Below are 15,174 nucleotides of genomic sequence, written 5' to 3'. Positions count from 1 at the left end.
CGATAGAGCCAAATGGCGAAACCGATCATGACGAGCCGAGTACTGACCGAGACCTCTCATTTGATACCAACCACATGACTGCATTTGGTGAAAAAAAAATTACACAACCCTTTCGCAGGTATGGGGAAGCTCTTTGGCAAAGAAGGTGAAAGGGACGTCTCAGCAAAGCACAGTAAGCGCCGAGAAGATCCCAACAAAAAGGTACAATCACCCCAATGGATAGTAAAACGCAAAACCAATGCCGGCGCAACCTAGGATGAAAGGAGACGGAAGCTTATTGGCCCACCTGTAAAAAGCCACTAACCGCACCGAAGACTCTACTTGGACTAAAGTAGAAAGTAAGAAACGGTTGCAAAGGAGAGACAGGGCAGACGCGCTGATCATAACAAAAACCAGCCAGCTTACGTAAGCGGAGATTTTGCATAAAGTAAAAGCAGATACCTCCCTGACTGAAGTGAGTGGTATCAGATGAAGACGTACGAAGCAAGGTGATTTGTTGCTGGAGCTTAAAGCGGGTGAAGATGTAGGCGAAGACCTACGAAAAAAAATCGAAATGTCACTAGGCGGCCATCAAAATAAGCAAAGATTCGGCAATGATAGAATGCAAGAATTTGGATGAAATCGCCAAAAAATCCGAGATCTGTGAAGCCTTGCAATCTTAATTAGGACTACAAAACAAAACAAATGCAAGGGGACAAATACTGCTAGAGACATTCTCGCGCTTAAATGTCGTACTTGCGAACTCTGGGAGAGCCGACACATACCGGATGGGAGAATTACAATCGATAGTAGACCTCACTTTCATCAGTGAAGAGTACACACAGCGAAGAGTGCACACACAGCGATCATCAGGCTATCATCTTCCAGACCTCGCATAGGAATTGTATGAAGCCACCGAAAAGAACAACGATGAGCTGGGTAACTAGGAAATTCGATGCAGAACTGTTCAAGGAGGCATTTCTTTATGGCACATTATTATTGGGAAGCGCGGAAGAAAAAGTTTTACATGTCGCGGAAAAATTGCAGCGGGCCTGCGATACCTCTGTGCCTCGGCGTAGCGCTTTCCGAAGAAGAAATCCCAATTTCTGGTGGAATTCTGGTGGAACACGCAAGTAGCTATCACGAAGCGCAATTCCGACCATTTGAAGCGGATGTGCACTGAAGCTGACTATGATCCACGGGGTGCCGCCTACAGGTCGGTTATGTCATCACTGATAGGCAAAGGTTCCCCAACGATTACGTGTCCTAAATTATTGCGAAACATAGTGGACACTCTCTTCCCAGAGGATATGAACTACACATACCTGCCTAAAGTCCATGTAAACCCCGACGAAATTCCTGCAGTGGTAGAAGAGGAAATTCTAGATGCAGCAAGGAAATTCGCTGAAAATAAAACCGCAGCGCCAGATAGAATCCTGAATATCACCTTCAAACTGGCAGCCAGTTGGTATGTTTGCCCAAGTTCTTACGGCATGCCTTAAAGAAGGAGAATTCCTCGAGCAATCGATGAAGCAACTGATACTTATTCCGAAACCAGGTAAAACTTTGGGTGACCCCTTCTCATATCGACCGATATGTTTGGTCAATAACATTGGTAAAGTGTTTGAACGAGTATTATACAACAGGCTGCTTTGTTGCGGAAAAGGAAGGAGGCCTATCCGACAAGCAATTCGGGTTTCATAAGGGAAGATGCAATACAAGATGACAAATGAGGCGCAGTGGTGATATTCGATGTTAAAAATGCATTCAACATACAAAGTGGACGAAAAACGTAGAGACTCTAACCAAAACTGTTGCATTTCTTCGTAGAAGAAGATTATACTGCGACTCGGACAATGGACTGAAATTATTACTAATGACGTGCGGCATACCACAGAAATCTTAGGTCTACGCAAATGACGCGATATAGAAGATCAATTCCTGGTTGAAAAAGTCCGGTCTATCACTTGCAGGACATAAAACGAAACTAGTGCTAATCAGCAAAAGAAGGAAGGACACAACCGTGAAAATTAAAGTTAATGAACAAACAATTTACTCCCAAGAGTCGCTTAAACACTTGGGAGTAATGATTGACAAAAGGATCAACTGTAAAAAACACATTAAGGGCTCCGCAACTAAAGCGTCTTCCATCGCTGTAACTATCTCGAGGATACTACCGAACATTGATGGACCGAGACCGTGCTACTCTACGCAGCTCCAGTTTGGGCAACTGTTCTGAAAAACAATTGCGGAAAACTAGGAATGTCGTATCGACTAAGTGTACTCCGGGGATGCAGTGCTTATTGAACAACATCACGAGAAGCAGCATATGTACTGGCAGGGACAATCCCCATAGACATTTTGGCGAATGAAGGTCGGCGTCTCTACAATAAAATGCATGCAATCGGGGAGTCTAGCGTACTTCGTCGGCACCTAGCACAATGTGGTAGCGTGGCTGAGAATGCAGAACATGTTATATTTAAGTGCCCAAGGTTTACAGCACACCGAACTAGGGTGGAGGCGATCGCAGACAGGCGCTTAACACCTGAAAATATAATGGCGTTTATGTTGGAGTCAACGAAGGATTGGAATCAACTTGGAATTGAGCTGAAAATGATTCATCAACAGCTAATGCATGAAGAACTGCGAAGAAAACAAGAAAGAGAGAGAACAATAATGAGCCGCAGTTACGAACTGAACCAGCCCCGCGATGCAATGCTTATAGCAGTTCCGCGGGGAGAGTGGAAGAAGAAGGAGATAGTTTAAGTGAGTAGGAGTCCCACATAACTGCACCCAGTAGCTAACAATATTGTTAGTTAGACTTTAGTGTCTTCGAATACTTCTGGTCCATAGTAACGGAGTCCTGAATTAGGATCTTTCAAACTGTCAGATTCTATTCTAAAAACGCAAGAATCAATCGCGTCTGTTGTGAATCTGGCAAGTAGTTCTCGGAGTTCCAATTCAATGAAAGATCACAGAACAATAGACGAAGTATCCATCTTTGCTGAAGCTAGAAGACAACTAATGCAGCATAGAACTTTTTCCCTGCTAAAGTTCGACTTTTCCGAGAACAATGTAAACATCAACATCAAACTTTCAAAGCACGTATGAGACGTTGTTTTTAATTCTAATGTTGTGAGACACCTGCGCTAGCTAAGCTTGTTTGGCTTCTATTTTCGCTATCTGTGCACGGTGTGTAGATTTTCAGGCTTGGAATGACCTTGTAGCAGGTGATCGAAGTTGCTTTAATGAATTTATGCGCTTTTATTTAGATATTAAACTTAACACGAGGTTGGAAATAAAAAAGTGAAATATGTAAATAAATACAAGATGCTTACATTTTTGGGGTAAGATTTCAAATTTCGTAGACAAATTATTTCGGGACCGAATTTACCCGTTTTTCTTTGCAAATTTTCTGAATATTCCCACTTTATTGATTCAAGATGAATTATCATATGAAATAATAAGGGAAGTAAGGGAATGTGAATGGTTTAAATTATCTTCAATCCTTTTTTCCGCAATTGTTTTATAAGTACATGGTACACTTCTTAGGTGCTCATTTCTCATTTCTCTTGATTCTCAATTTCCCCAACAAGTTTCACCCCGCTGGTCTTAGGGACTTATATATGTGTGTCCATGTAAATCTCCTCCACCCACCTTCCCTCACGCAATTGGAACTATTGGTCGTACATGCCATCGAACCATGGCATAACACGGCTCGATCAACGTTCAGGTGTATTCGCTGAATGATATTATGATATTGAAGAGTCATTGACAAAAACGGCGAATCGATCGTCAGCATGACTTTGCGGTATTGGTAATTTTCCTTCTGATAACAATAATCATAATGATATCAGCCTAAATTACTGAGGAAATGTTTTGTGTCACGCATTGAAAAGTGACCCTCTAATCAGTAATGAATGGCTCTGAGTCCATGCTTTAACTCCTTATTTCTTATTTAGGATTCCAACCGGATTTACTTTAATTTACTCAACAAAGGACTAAACTATACCAATTAAGATCCCACTTTCGCTAAAGAAGAAATTATAATGGGCACTGAAGTTTGAGTCAAAGACTTATCCCAGGAAGACAAAAGAAGCATCCGAGAAAAAATTCTACTAAAAGAAAAGTGTCTTTATTGGTTTTGATTACCAGAATTAGGTTGGCGACCAACCTGGGTTGTCCAAAGCATGTGTTGGGGATTTACGTTTTATGTTTCAGCGTCCTGGCATCTGCAATTGTTGGTTTTACTGGTTAGGCCGTTGTTTCCGGTGAGGTAGAGTATTCTTTTTCAAGCTTAGCGAGGGTTTGTACTAACGGCATACTTCTTTTTGAGGCTTCGTCGGTAATCTTTATAAATCTGATGCGCGAGTGAAGCTCCAACGGGTGAAGTTAGTACCAGCAAAGTAATTTCGATTTGGTATGATAATATAATATAATACAGGGTGCGGCAGCATAACTTCCTTTTTTAAAATGCGCGCCACTCAGTTAGTTGATGTCATAGCGGAGCGCTAGTGGTCTCGTTCAAGAGGGGATACTGTAAAGTTTCGTCCCGACATGGTTCAGTCGCCATCATGCGTTGGAATAGTGAGGAACGTGCCTTTGCCGTTGAGGTTTACTTTTCAAGCGGATGTTCGGTTATTGCAACACAGCGTGCATTTCGGAATCGCTTTAATTTAGCCCCATTGGCTCCCGTCCCATAAAGCAAATCAATTGTTACATGGGTCACTACATTCAGACAAACTGCAAGTGCGACAAAAGGAAGACCTGGAGTCCCTTGGCCCGTTAGATCACCTGAGAACATTGAAGCAGTGAGAGCGTCAATATTGTGATCGCCACGGCGTTCTGCGCGCAAACACGCATCTGCCCTTGGACTATCCGATCGTTCTGTGAGAAGAATTCTTCGTGATGATCTTCATTTTCATCCCTATAAGATGGTGATAGTGCAGGAACTTTCAGAACGTGACTTCAATTCTCGGATGAACGCGTGTGAGCTTTTTTTTGATGTCGTTCCCGAGGGTGCTATTGTTTTTTTAGCGATGAAGCCCATTTTCATTTGTGTGGGCCAGTTACCAAACAAAACATGCGCTACTGGGCTAACACCAACCCTCGAGAATTGCATCAAAAGCCTTTGCATTCACCCAAAGTCACAGTGTGGTGTGCAATTTCCTCAGCTGGAATTATTGGTCCCTGGTTTTTTGAGGAAAATGAGGTTACAGTGACAGTGAATTCGGACCGGTATGTAAACATGCTACAGAATTTTGTTTTCCCACGGCTAGAAAATTTAGATTTGGGGGACACTTGGTTCCAACAAGACGGTGCAACAGCACACACTTCAAGAGCATCGATGGCTGTTTTGAGGGAACACTTTCCAGAGCGCCTTATCTCAATTAGAGGCGATTTGCAATGGCCGGCACGCTCTCCCGATCTGTCCCCTTGTGATTTTTTTCCTAGGGGGGGGGGGGGGTGTTTATGTGAACCGTTCAAGAACCCTACAAGATTTGAAGACCAACATTCAAGAAGAAATTGCCAACATAACACCTGCTATGCAAACAAGAGTCATGACAAACGCCAGAAATCGGTTTATGCAATGTATGGAGAATGGGGGACGTCACCTAACAGATTTGATCTTCCAAACAATGTAAATAAAAACTTTAGACATGTACCTACATTATAAAAAATAAATAAATATTTTCCGATGCATACAATAGTTTTTATTGAGTTTTCAAAAAAGGAAGTTATGCTGCCGCACCCTGTATATACCGGATTAACTTTGGACTTGATGATTTCTCCCGCGATAACTTCCTTCATCTGAAATCCTCCCATTTTCCCAGTGTGTACCACTGAGCGGTGGCTAAAATTAAGTTAAATTAACCAACTGGAGTAGGTCACTCCTTTTTAAGCGACGATATTTATGCGATGTAAGAATGCTTTTGGCCGATTTTTGTATTCCATTGTTAACGTAGCGCGGTACCCGAAGTATTGATCTAATTATCTTTGTTTGGATTCGCTGGATTATTGCAAGATTGGACTTTCTGCCTGATCCCCAAAGCTGTATCCTATAAGACCAAATAGCTAATAAAGTTTGCTGAATGCAAGTTTGACTTGGACCCTTTTCTTTTGGATATGGGTCTTCCAATTAAACTTTTTATCCAGGTGTATTCCTACATACCTCACTACTTTCAGCCACTTTATTGCTTTATTGTTCATACTTTATACTTGAGTTACGTCTTTTATTTTCTTCGTTTCTTTTATTCGAGGCCGTTAAATTCTTTTATTGGGAGTTCTTTCATTAACCTGCCAGTTATCAAGTCATGTCTGAGGACTTTGTTGGTGGTCATTTCTTGAAGCTTCCTGTTCAGAGAGGCAAAGGAGACTTTGAGGTGCCAAACGTTGTTCGGTATACTATCTATAGGTGGTAGTTCTAATTTTATGAGTTCTTTTATGTTTGGAGTGAAAATTTCGGCAAGATGCTGAACTAAAGCCTCTAATTTGTCCTTACTATTCATAACACAGTTACCCTTTGCATCCTTCATAGGTGTGTCAACTAGCGTTGGTTTTTTAAAGGTTTCGTTTGCAAATTCAATGTCTGTTTGTTTGTCACACGTACTTTTCTCAGAAACGGTTACACCGATTATCAACGAAATTTTGTGAAAAGGTGGAAAGTGTGAACACCCAGACATGCACTGAGTTACATCATTCTACATAGAGATTAAGAAGGTCCTCATATATGCAAAACGGGGGTATACAATTTTTTTTCACAGAATATGGTCATGTTTGGTATCAAATGCAAGCTCTCGACTAGTACTTATCGAAGCCAGCCTTAGTTTTGTAGAGGCGGTGAGGGCGGGGACGTTATCGGACCCATTCTCATAAACTACCCAACCGAAGAATCTGGTTAAAAAATCGTGAAGGTGCCTCAAAATAATCTCCATATCGATATCTGCTCAAATTGAGTTAATAATAGTACTTTTCTATATTTTTGGGAAAAATGACTAGAAACCCCCCTTATGTTTATCTTAGGGTTATAAAAATTTGCAGCGATATGGTATCCCCAATTTTGATCAAAATCATCCTATTACTGACAAAGTTTCAGTAGCTCAAAGTTGTCTTCACCGTGTAAATGTACTGCATCCCAAAGTACTAAATATCAATATCACACTAAAGTGAGTAGACTGACATGCCAAATGCATATTCATTGCAGGCTACGTGCAAATGGGATAGTTTTGCACTTAAATATACTCACACAAGAAACAAACAAAACCTTTCCGACTTGTTATTTCATCTAATCACTTTCCAAATTGAATAGTGTGTGTTGGCGCTATGGTCCAAGTTTTCCAAAAAGTCATATACTTTATTGTTTTTGTTTGCATCAAGTTGGTGTTTAAGTGCTTTAGTTGCATTGTGGAGTGTTTTTTTTTGGAGCTAGGGGATCTATATTTCTGCTAATCAGCTTTAGCTTTTTTTCCGCTCAAAGAAGTTGGAGAATGGTGCTATTGTAGCCCTTGTAAGGTCGTTCGCTTGGCGGATCTATGAGGGTGTAAAACCCTATCACGTCGCTCCTATCTGAGCCCACATGGCAATTAGGAATTAGAGTTTGGTTAGAACACTTGATCAGCATTACACCCAAAATAATCAAATTATATTGTAGAACAATAAGTAGCCTACACGGCGAATGCATAGCCTGAACGACGAGCAGTGCTCGACAGTGGAAATACACAAATAAAAGAAAAGGTGGAAATACATAACAAAACAACAAAATACATACAATAAGAGGTTATACGATTTGAAATGAACTTGGCACAAACAGGCAAAGAACACACAAGTTAGCCATATTAAGTTATAGAGGAGGTATAGCCAGTGTAACCTAAGGGCGATGACTCAGACAAACTACGAAACGATGTAGATAGTCTAGGATAGGTGAAACTAGGCATGATTAGTAATCGGCCAACTAGAATGGGTTGACAAAAAGCCAAGTAATAGGTCCCAATAGATATAGAAGTATAGCCTTCCCGGCAGTATGAAAATCGAGACAGTAACCAGAATATTTGGGTGACTAACGATAGTGATCATAGGCCTAGTTGGATACAGCGGTTATCAACCGAGTTAAAGGGTGGAGTGGGAGATCCCGAATAAGATGCAGGTACTCTTGAACGGAGTAATAAGATTACTTTGATCATGAGCTCACATGTGAGGGAAAAAACTCGCCTGAGGTGAAAGCACCGAAGTATGTGACCAAACCAATCAAATCGAATTGGTGGACCACGGCGCAACAGGATATCAGTTCCTTATCAAGTTAAGTCCAGACCGAAGACTAGTTATTGCGCCGTTGATGTCGATGAGTTTCTATCATGAATGGAGATACATCTTGAGAGATACATTAAAGAGCATTCTAATTGGCCAAGGTCAACTAAAAAGGCGGAGCTAATCCGAAATGACAAAATTAGTTTTGAAGATCGGCCCAAAAATGTTGCAATTCTACTGAAGTTTCCCATCGACAAGCAAGTGATTGCCTCTTTGAATGTTCCGGCCTCTTGCATTTGAATTACGAAGTGTGGCGTGTTTTACCTTTCCGCCTCACACCTGAAATGCAAGTTAGGAATATAGCGATAAATTGAAACGCAAGAGACACAAAAAATGGAAAAAATGGAAAAAAAAAATACTGGTTGGCGCCTGAAACTAGAGAACTCAATACCACCCGAGTGCTTCGATCAAAAGGAGACATTCACGATTTTTCACATCTTCAATTGATATTTTCCCTGCATTAAAGCGACCTATCCTAAACTTCCCTGATATCCTCAGGTTATAAACATGGAGAATGACACTCTTAAAGTTGGGGAGAGGTGGGAAGAGGGACTCTTTAAGTTAAGGACTTAGCTCTTCATAATATTTATATCATTTTGAACGCGAATTCATTATTAACAACCATATAGGGAAAATATTGAATAGCAAGCTTAAAAGATAATAATAAAGAAAAACGCAAGTGGAAGCCCGGAATTTTGACACTTTAGTGTGGTATTAATATTTAGTGTTTTGAGTTGCGGTAAATTTGTACAGAGAGACAACTTTGAGTTAGTATAACTTTGCCAGTAATAATACGATTTTGACCGAACTTGAGGATGCTATGTTTATGTTAATATATGACTATTTATGACTTTAGGATACACTTAAAAGGCCTTGCTAGTGAATTAAAAAATATATACCAATCCACTATAATACGTTTGAAATGAACAAATATCGATATATATATCTAGAAAGCAACTTTCCAGAGACTAGTATTCCGGATCATCTATCAAAGGATGAAGACCTTTGGTTTGAAAAATTTCTGTCGGCCCGGGAAATCTTGAAAATGGGAAATAGAGTTAACATATGTACATCGGTTGTGCACTATTTTCTAATTGTGTTTACAGAGCCTCAACTCCAATTCAAGCCTAAGAGCCTTGCCGACTAAAGGGTTGTTTCTCTTTACACTTAGGTTTTTTCGACGAAATTGTTATTCGGTGTAGTCAGTAATGCTTTGGCTTTGCTTGGAAGGAAACGGGTGACGAGTTGACAGGGGTGTTCAACATCCTTACGGTTTGCCAAAATGATGTTCCGATGGCTGAGCTGGTTGAGGTCGAATTCTGAATCGTAATGAATTCTTGTCTTCGGATTTATGTACCACTGCAAGTTTATCACGTTCACAGCATAGTCCAACTATTGACAGTTAATGTTCATCATCATTATCATCAACGGCGCAACAACCGGTATCCGGTCTAGGCCTGCCTTAATAAGGAACTCCAGACATCCCGGTTTTGCGCTGAAGTCCACTAATTCGATATCCCTAAAAGCTGTCTGGCGTCCTGACCTACGCCATCGCTCCATCTTAGCCAGGGTCTGCCTCGTCTTCTTTTTCTACCATAGATATTGCCGGGTGGGATCATCCTCATCCATACGGATTAAGTGACCCGCCCACCGTAACCTATTGAGCCGGCTTTTATCCACAACCGAACGGTCATGGTATCGCTCATAGATTTCGTCATTGTGTAGGCTACGGAATTGTCCATCCTCATGTAGGGGGCCAAAAATTCTTCGGAGGATTCTTTCAAACCCGGCCAAGAGTTCGCAATTTTTCTCGCTAAGAACCCAAGTTTCAGAGGAATACATGAGGACTGGCAAGATCATAGTCTTGCACAGTAAGAGCTTTGGCCCTACGGTGAGACGTTTCGAGCGGAACAGTCTTTGTAAGCTGAAATAGGCTCTGTTGGCTGAAAACAACCGTGCGCGGATTTCATCATCGTAGTTGTTATCGGTTGTGATTTTCGACCCTAGATAGGAGAAATTGTCAACGGTCTCAAAGTTGTATTCTCCTATCCTTATTCTTCTTCGTGTTTGACCAGTGCGGTTTGATGTTGTTGGTTGATTCGTCTTCGGTGCTGACGTTGCAACCATATATTTTGTCTTGCCTTCATTGATGTGCAGCCCAAGATCTCGCGCGAAGAGGATCGTACCTCCTGCATTTACCTCAGCATCACGGATCACTTTCTTGAGGGCCAGGTTAAAGAGGACGCATGATAGGGCATCCCCTTGTCGTAGACCGTTGTTGATGTCGAATGGTCTTGAGAGGGATCCTGCTGCTTTTATCTGGCCTCGCACATTGGTCGGAATTCTCCCATGGCCGTGAACAGTTTTACCCTGGTTATGCTATCATAGGCGGCTTTAAAGTCGATGAACAGATAGTGCAACTGTTGTCCATATTCCAACAGTTTTTCCATTGCTTGCCACACAGAGAAAATCTGATCTGTTGCTGATTTGCCTGGAGTGAAGCCTCTTTGGTATGGGTCAACGATGTTCTGGGCGTATGGGGCTATCCGGTCTAGCAAGATAGTGGAGAATATCTTATAGATGGTACTCAGCAACGTGATACCTCTATAATTGCTGCACTGTGTGATATCTCCGTTTTTATGTATGAGACAGATAATGCCTCGTTGCCAATCGTCAGGCATTGATTCGCTTTCCCATACCTTGAGCACAAGTTGATAAACCACTTGCTCTATGTTGAATGTTGTAACTTGCAATACGACGAGATATTGTATCTATGTGCCATTTCTCGAAACCCAGCTGTTGCCAATATAAATTCTGAACTGGATTGTGGTGTCCAGCATGAAACGAAGTTAGTTTTCGTCTTTCACATACAATGTCCTTAATATATATTAAACGGGTCAACGTATATTTCGACAAATGCCATATTTGATTTGGAGCCCACATTTGCTTTGATGAAAATGGCCGGACAATGAAATTGACTTGGAAAATTCGACGCCTGATTGGTGTATTTATGGGGGAGAATATTGACAGGTTTATGCTCCAATTTTTCATCAGTGTTTTACATGCTCCCTTATATAATTCGCGGAACAAGACATGCCTGCGAATTATATTGAGTGTCACGGCGATCCCAGGGCAGAGGTGAGCTGCCTCTATCTGACGATTTGCCTCTGCCCTGGTAAGAAACCGTAAAACTATCTTCGCCTAATATCCTTGAAGTTTGGGTGCTAAGCCCTAAACGAAGGATTCGTGGACCAAAAAAAGAGGGAGTAAGTTGCTCCCCATTTGGTCCAGTCCGATATTAAGCGGATGCGAACTTAGGACCCCTCAATCTTTAAACAAAACATGTTTTGAGATACTTCGCCCTGAGAATTGGAGTAAGAACCTTATAGATGATGGGAAGGGATAGGTACCCTAGTGTTTGGTGGATGAAGTAGGTTGTCCCCTAGCTGAAGAATGATGGAACCAAAATTGGGTGAGCAATTATTTGACTAGAATGATTTGCAAACACTCGGTGTGTGTTTTTGGCCCATTTTAGCCAAAAGTCATGAACCTTATTAACTCCTGGCGCCTTCCAAGGGCTACTTCAATATCATCTTCAGAAATGTCAAGTGTGGTCATCAAATGTGGAAGCCACGCTGTCTTTAAGTTGCAATGGCTGGTTTGATTCCAAAACTTTTCAAGCAGTCTCCTGCCTGATCAAGATCGGCGTTACTTTTCCATACTGATTTAGTGAGTTTTGTAAAGATATCTTTTATTTTGGGAAAAAAGAAGTGTTGTCTATACCATGCTGAAAACTTCTTTGATACTTGCGGATTCAATGAGAACCTACTGTGGGTTTTTGCTTCAGGACCTCTAAGATTTCGGTGATGAGCACAACATTGAAGAGATTGTAGTCTCCAATCACTTTCGAAACACATCTCTGCACACCGCCAAGATTTCCAAAATGTGATTGTGTGACACAACTAACGGTATTTCTCAACTCTTTGACTTTTTCTTTGAATTGAAACATCTCAAAACGACAAAGTTCACCTACGCGTAACTCTTTTATTCGCGCCAGGATGTTGAGTTTAGCTTGCAATAATTACCGATGCTTACCTCGCAGTTCAGGTACTGGTGGGCTTTTTCCGATGTCTGAGAGCATTTACTTGGCCCGCGCTTAGCAGCACAGAAGAAAGCGGTGAAGCAGACACAGTCTCTTCCTATCCGGCTCACTGAAAGTTTCTTGCAAATATGAACCAACGTGCAATTTATGGATGGATTAGCTTGATAAACCACAGTGTCCTTCCACTTGTTATGACAATGTCACTAACGAACAGCACGCTGAAAATGCCTTGGTCACGAATTGACAATTAGGTTGTTTCCTCTAAATGAAGAGCCTAGGAGAAGCTTTTTCAAGAGGAGGTCTTTGGTCGCGGACACAAATGCTATTTCCAATAATCACCATTAAACTAGAACTCTGTTCTCAATCCTTAACGTTTCATTCAATCATCCATCAGCCTATTTATACTATTCCTTGCATATTGCAGCGTTCTGAGAATTCAACTAGGTTTTTTATTTCACATACCACGGCTGCTACCTACAAAATGTCTATATTTCCTTGTATGCTTTGAATGATTCTTTGTTTCCATTCACTTCATAAGTTGATATCTGGATAGAACCGACTTAAAAACGTGATGGCGGGGCGAAAAGTTATGAACATCTTATGGCCTAGGCACCAATTCGCTGCGAAGAGGTAGCACTTGAAAACAAGCCACATTATAGAATACTATAATTTGAAACTGAGTCAATGGAAATAACAAAAGAGTCGTCTAAAGATCTTCAAATTTTATCTTTTCCAACAAGATATCTAGATCTGATTGAACATTATATCCGTAAAATTAAGTTATATATTCATTCCAGTTAACAGAAAGCGCATTCAAAAAAAAGTAAATGCAGATAACATAATATAATAACCAAAATTTAATATACAGTATAACTTTCAAATTTTTTCAACTCTAAGGTTCATCCCACCTTTCGGAGTAAGTATTCCCACGCTAGGATCAATAATTAACGGAATTGCAGTCCTGGAGGATGGTTTGAACTGATAATTTCTTAATAAAGTAATTAGGCCTATTCTTGTTTGCATCCGTCCAAAGCGCATTCCTACACAATTCCTAGGACCATCGCCAAATCCCAAAAATGACATTGGGTGTCGGCTTCTAACCTGTTCTGGTGCAAAACGGCTTGGGTCAAACATTTCTGGATTCGGATATATTTCAGGGTCATGATGAACACAATACACTGGAATTATTACTTCCTGCCCTTTCTCAAGAATTATCTTAGTGTTGGGTATCTGATAATCTTGAGCTGCTTTCCTCTGTAGAAGTACTATTGGTGGATACTTGCGAAGAGCCTCTGTGGATACAAAAGTCGGTTAAGTTCAAACAAATTAAATTCAAGGGAAAAACTGTATGTACCACTTATTATTTGTTCAACATATGTCATTTCTTGAAGGGCTTCATACGTAAATTTATCTTCATGTTTCTCTAAAACATCGTTGATCTCCTGTCGAGCTCTTTCTTGGATATCAGGATTCAATGCCAACTCATATAAGCAATAGGTCATTGTGGTAGATGAAGTCTCGAAACCGGCACCGAAAAACAGAAACGCTTGCGCTGTAACTTCTTCTATTGTTAATTTTTTCCTCTCTGTTGAGTCTTTACCATCAATGCTCTCGCCATTTTTCAGTTGGATAAGGTAATTCATGAAATCATTCCGTTTAACATTATTTTTTTCCCGATAATCAATTGTTTCACGAACAGTTTTTAGGAAAAAGTCACTCACGTCTTTCCGCGACAGCCTGATATGCAACTTTCTTGCTAATTTAGGATATTGAACAGCTAACAAATGTGTTAGTGGTCCGATTGCACTGTCTTCGAATACCTTACTACCATAGTAGCGGAATACTGCGTTCGGATCTTTCAAACTGTTGCATTCTACTCCGAAAGCACAAGAGCCAATCACATCTGTTGTGAATCTGGCAAGTAGATCTCGAAGTTCCACTTCTGCCTCCGGTTTAACAATATCCGCGAGAGTATCACTGAATCGATTAGCCACTTCCACAACTGTCGAGAACATTAACTTCATTTTGCCCGAGGTGAATGTCGGAGATAGTTTCGTGCGCAGAAATTTCCATCTTTCACCATCTAAGGTTAGCATGTTGGCGCTTAAGGGATCATCCACTTCATTCGAGTACCCTCCACGTTCATGGAAATTACTAAAATCTTTCACCAGAACATTTTGAATAAAATCGAGGCTTGTCGCAATAGCTATTGGTTTCGCTAGGATGTAAGCGCCCACAAAAGGGTCTTCATTTTTTTGTTTGTAGATTTTAGTGGAGAAGTCTTTGAAATGTGTTTTTCCGAATGATAAATTTCCAAGCGGAAATGTCGGTTCCACATAATTCACACCACGATTTTTCCAATGCGAATATTTCTTCTTGAAATAAATGTAAATTAGCGACACGAAACTAATTAAAGACCACAGAACAATAGATAAACAATCCATCTCGACTGAAGCTAGATGGGAACTAACAGTTGCTTATGTCGTATAATAGCTGTTTCCCAAGCCAAGATTCATTCTGCGCGATTGAATTAAAAACCGATTAGATAACAAGCTGGTAATGCATATATAATGCGTACGTTTGAGTTTGTTTGAATTCTATTTTCAATACCTGTACAGAGTATCCAGTGATGAAATTAGAATTCGTTGATTGGTGTGAAAAATATAATCCAAATAGCTAAATAAATGAAAGGACATAGACAGATTAATGTAAGGGAGGATCCCGCAAATCAGATTGTAAGAAAAGTGATTCAACAGAATATATTGGCTATAAGAAATTACGATGTTGCT

At 40.7% G+C, this 15,174-nt stretch overlaps 1 protein-coding gene across 1 annotated transcript in view; it reads right to left on the bottom strand.

Moving 5' to 3' along the window:
* LOC119646713 overlaps positions 1-14,840 on the bottom strand; it is a 42,538-nt gene extending 27,698 nt beyond the window's left edge. The window contains exons 1-3 of the mRNA XM_038047295.1: positions 13,740-14,840; positions 13,264-13,677; positions 6,277-6,526 (exon numbers count right to left, since the gene is read on the bottom strand). Of these exons, the coding sequence (XP_037903223.1) occupies positions 6,277-6,526; positions 13,264-13,677; positions 13,740-14,829 (1,754 nt within the window). The 5' untranslated portion in view covers positions 14,830-14,840. The remainder of the gene's footprint in view (positions 1-6,276; positions 6,527-13,263; positions 13,678-13,739) is intronic.
* Positions 14,841-15,174: the final 334 nt, after the last annotated feature.

Source organism: Hermetia illucens, chromosome 1 (assembly GCF_905115235.1).
Source record: "Hermetia illucens chromosome 1, iHerIll2.2.curated.20191125, whole genome shotgun sequence".
Taxonomy (NCBI): Eukaryota; Metazoa; Arthropoda; class Insecta; order Diptera; family Stratiomyidae; genus Hermetia; species Hermetia illucens.
Note: the sequence above shows the minus strand (reverse complement) of the source record. Positions and strands in the feature narration are given on the sequence as shown.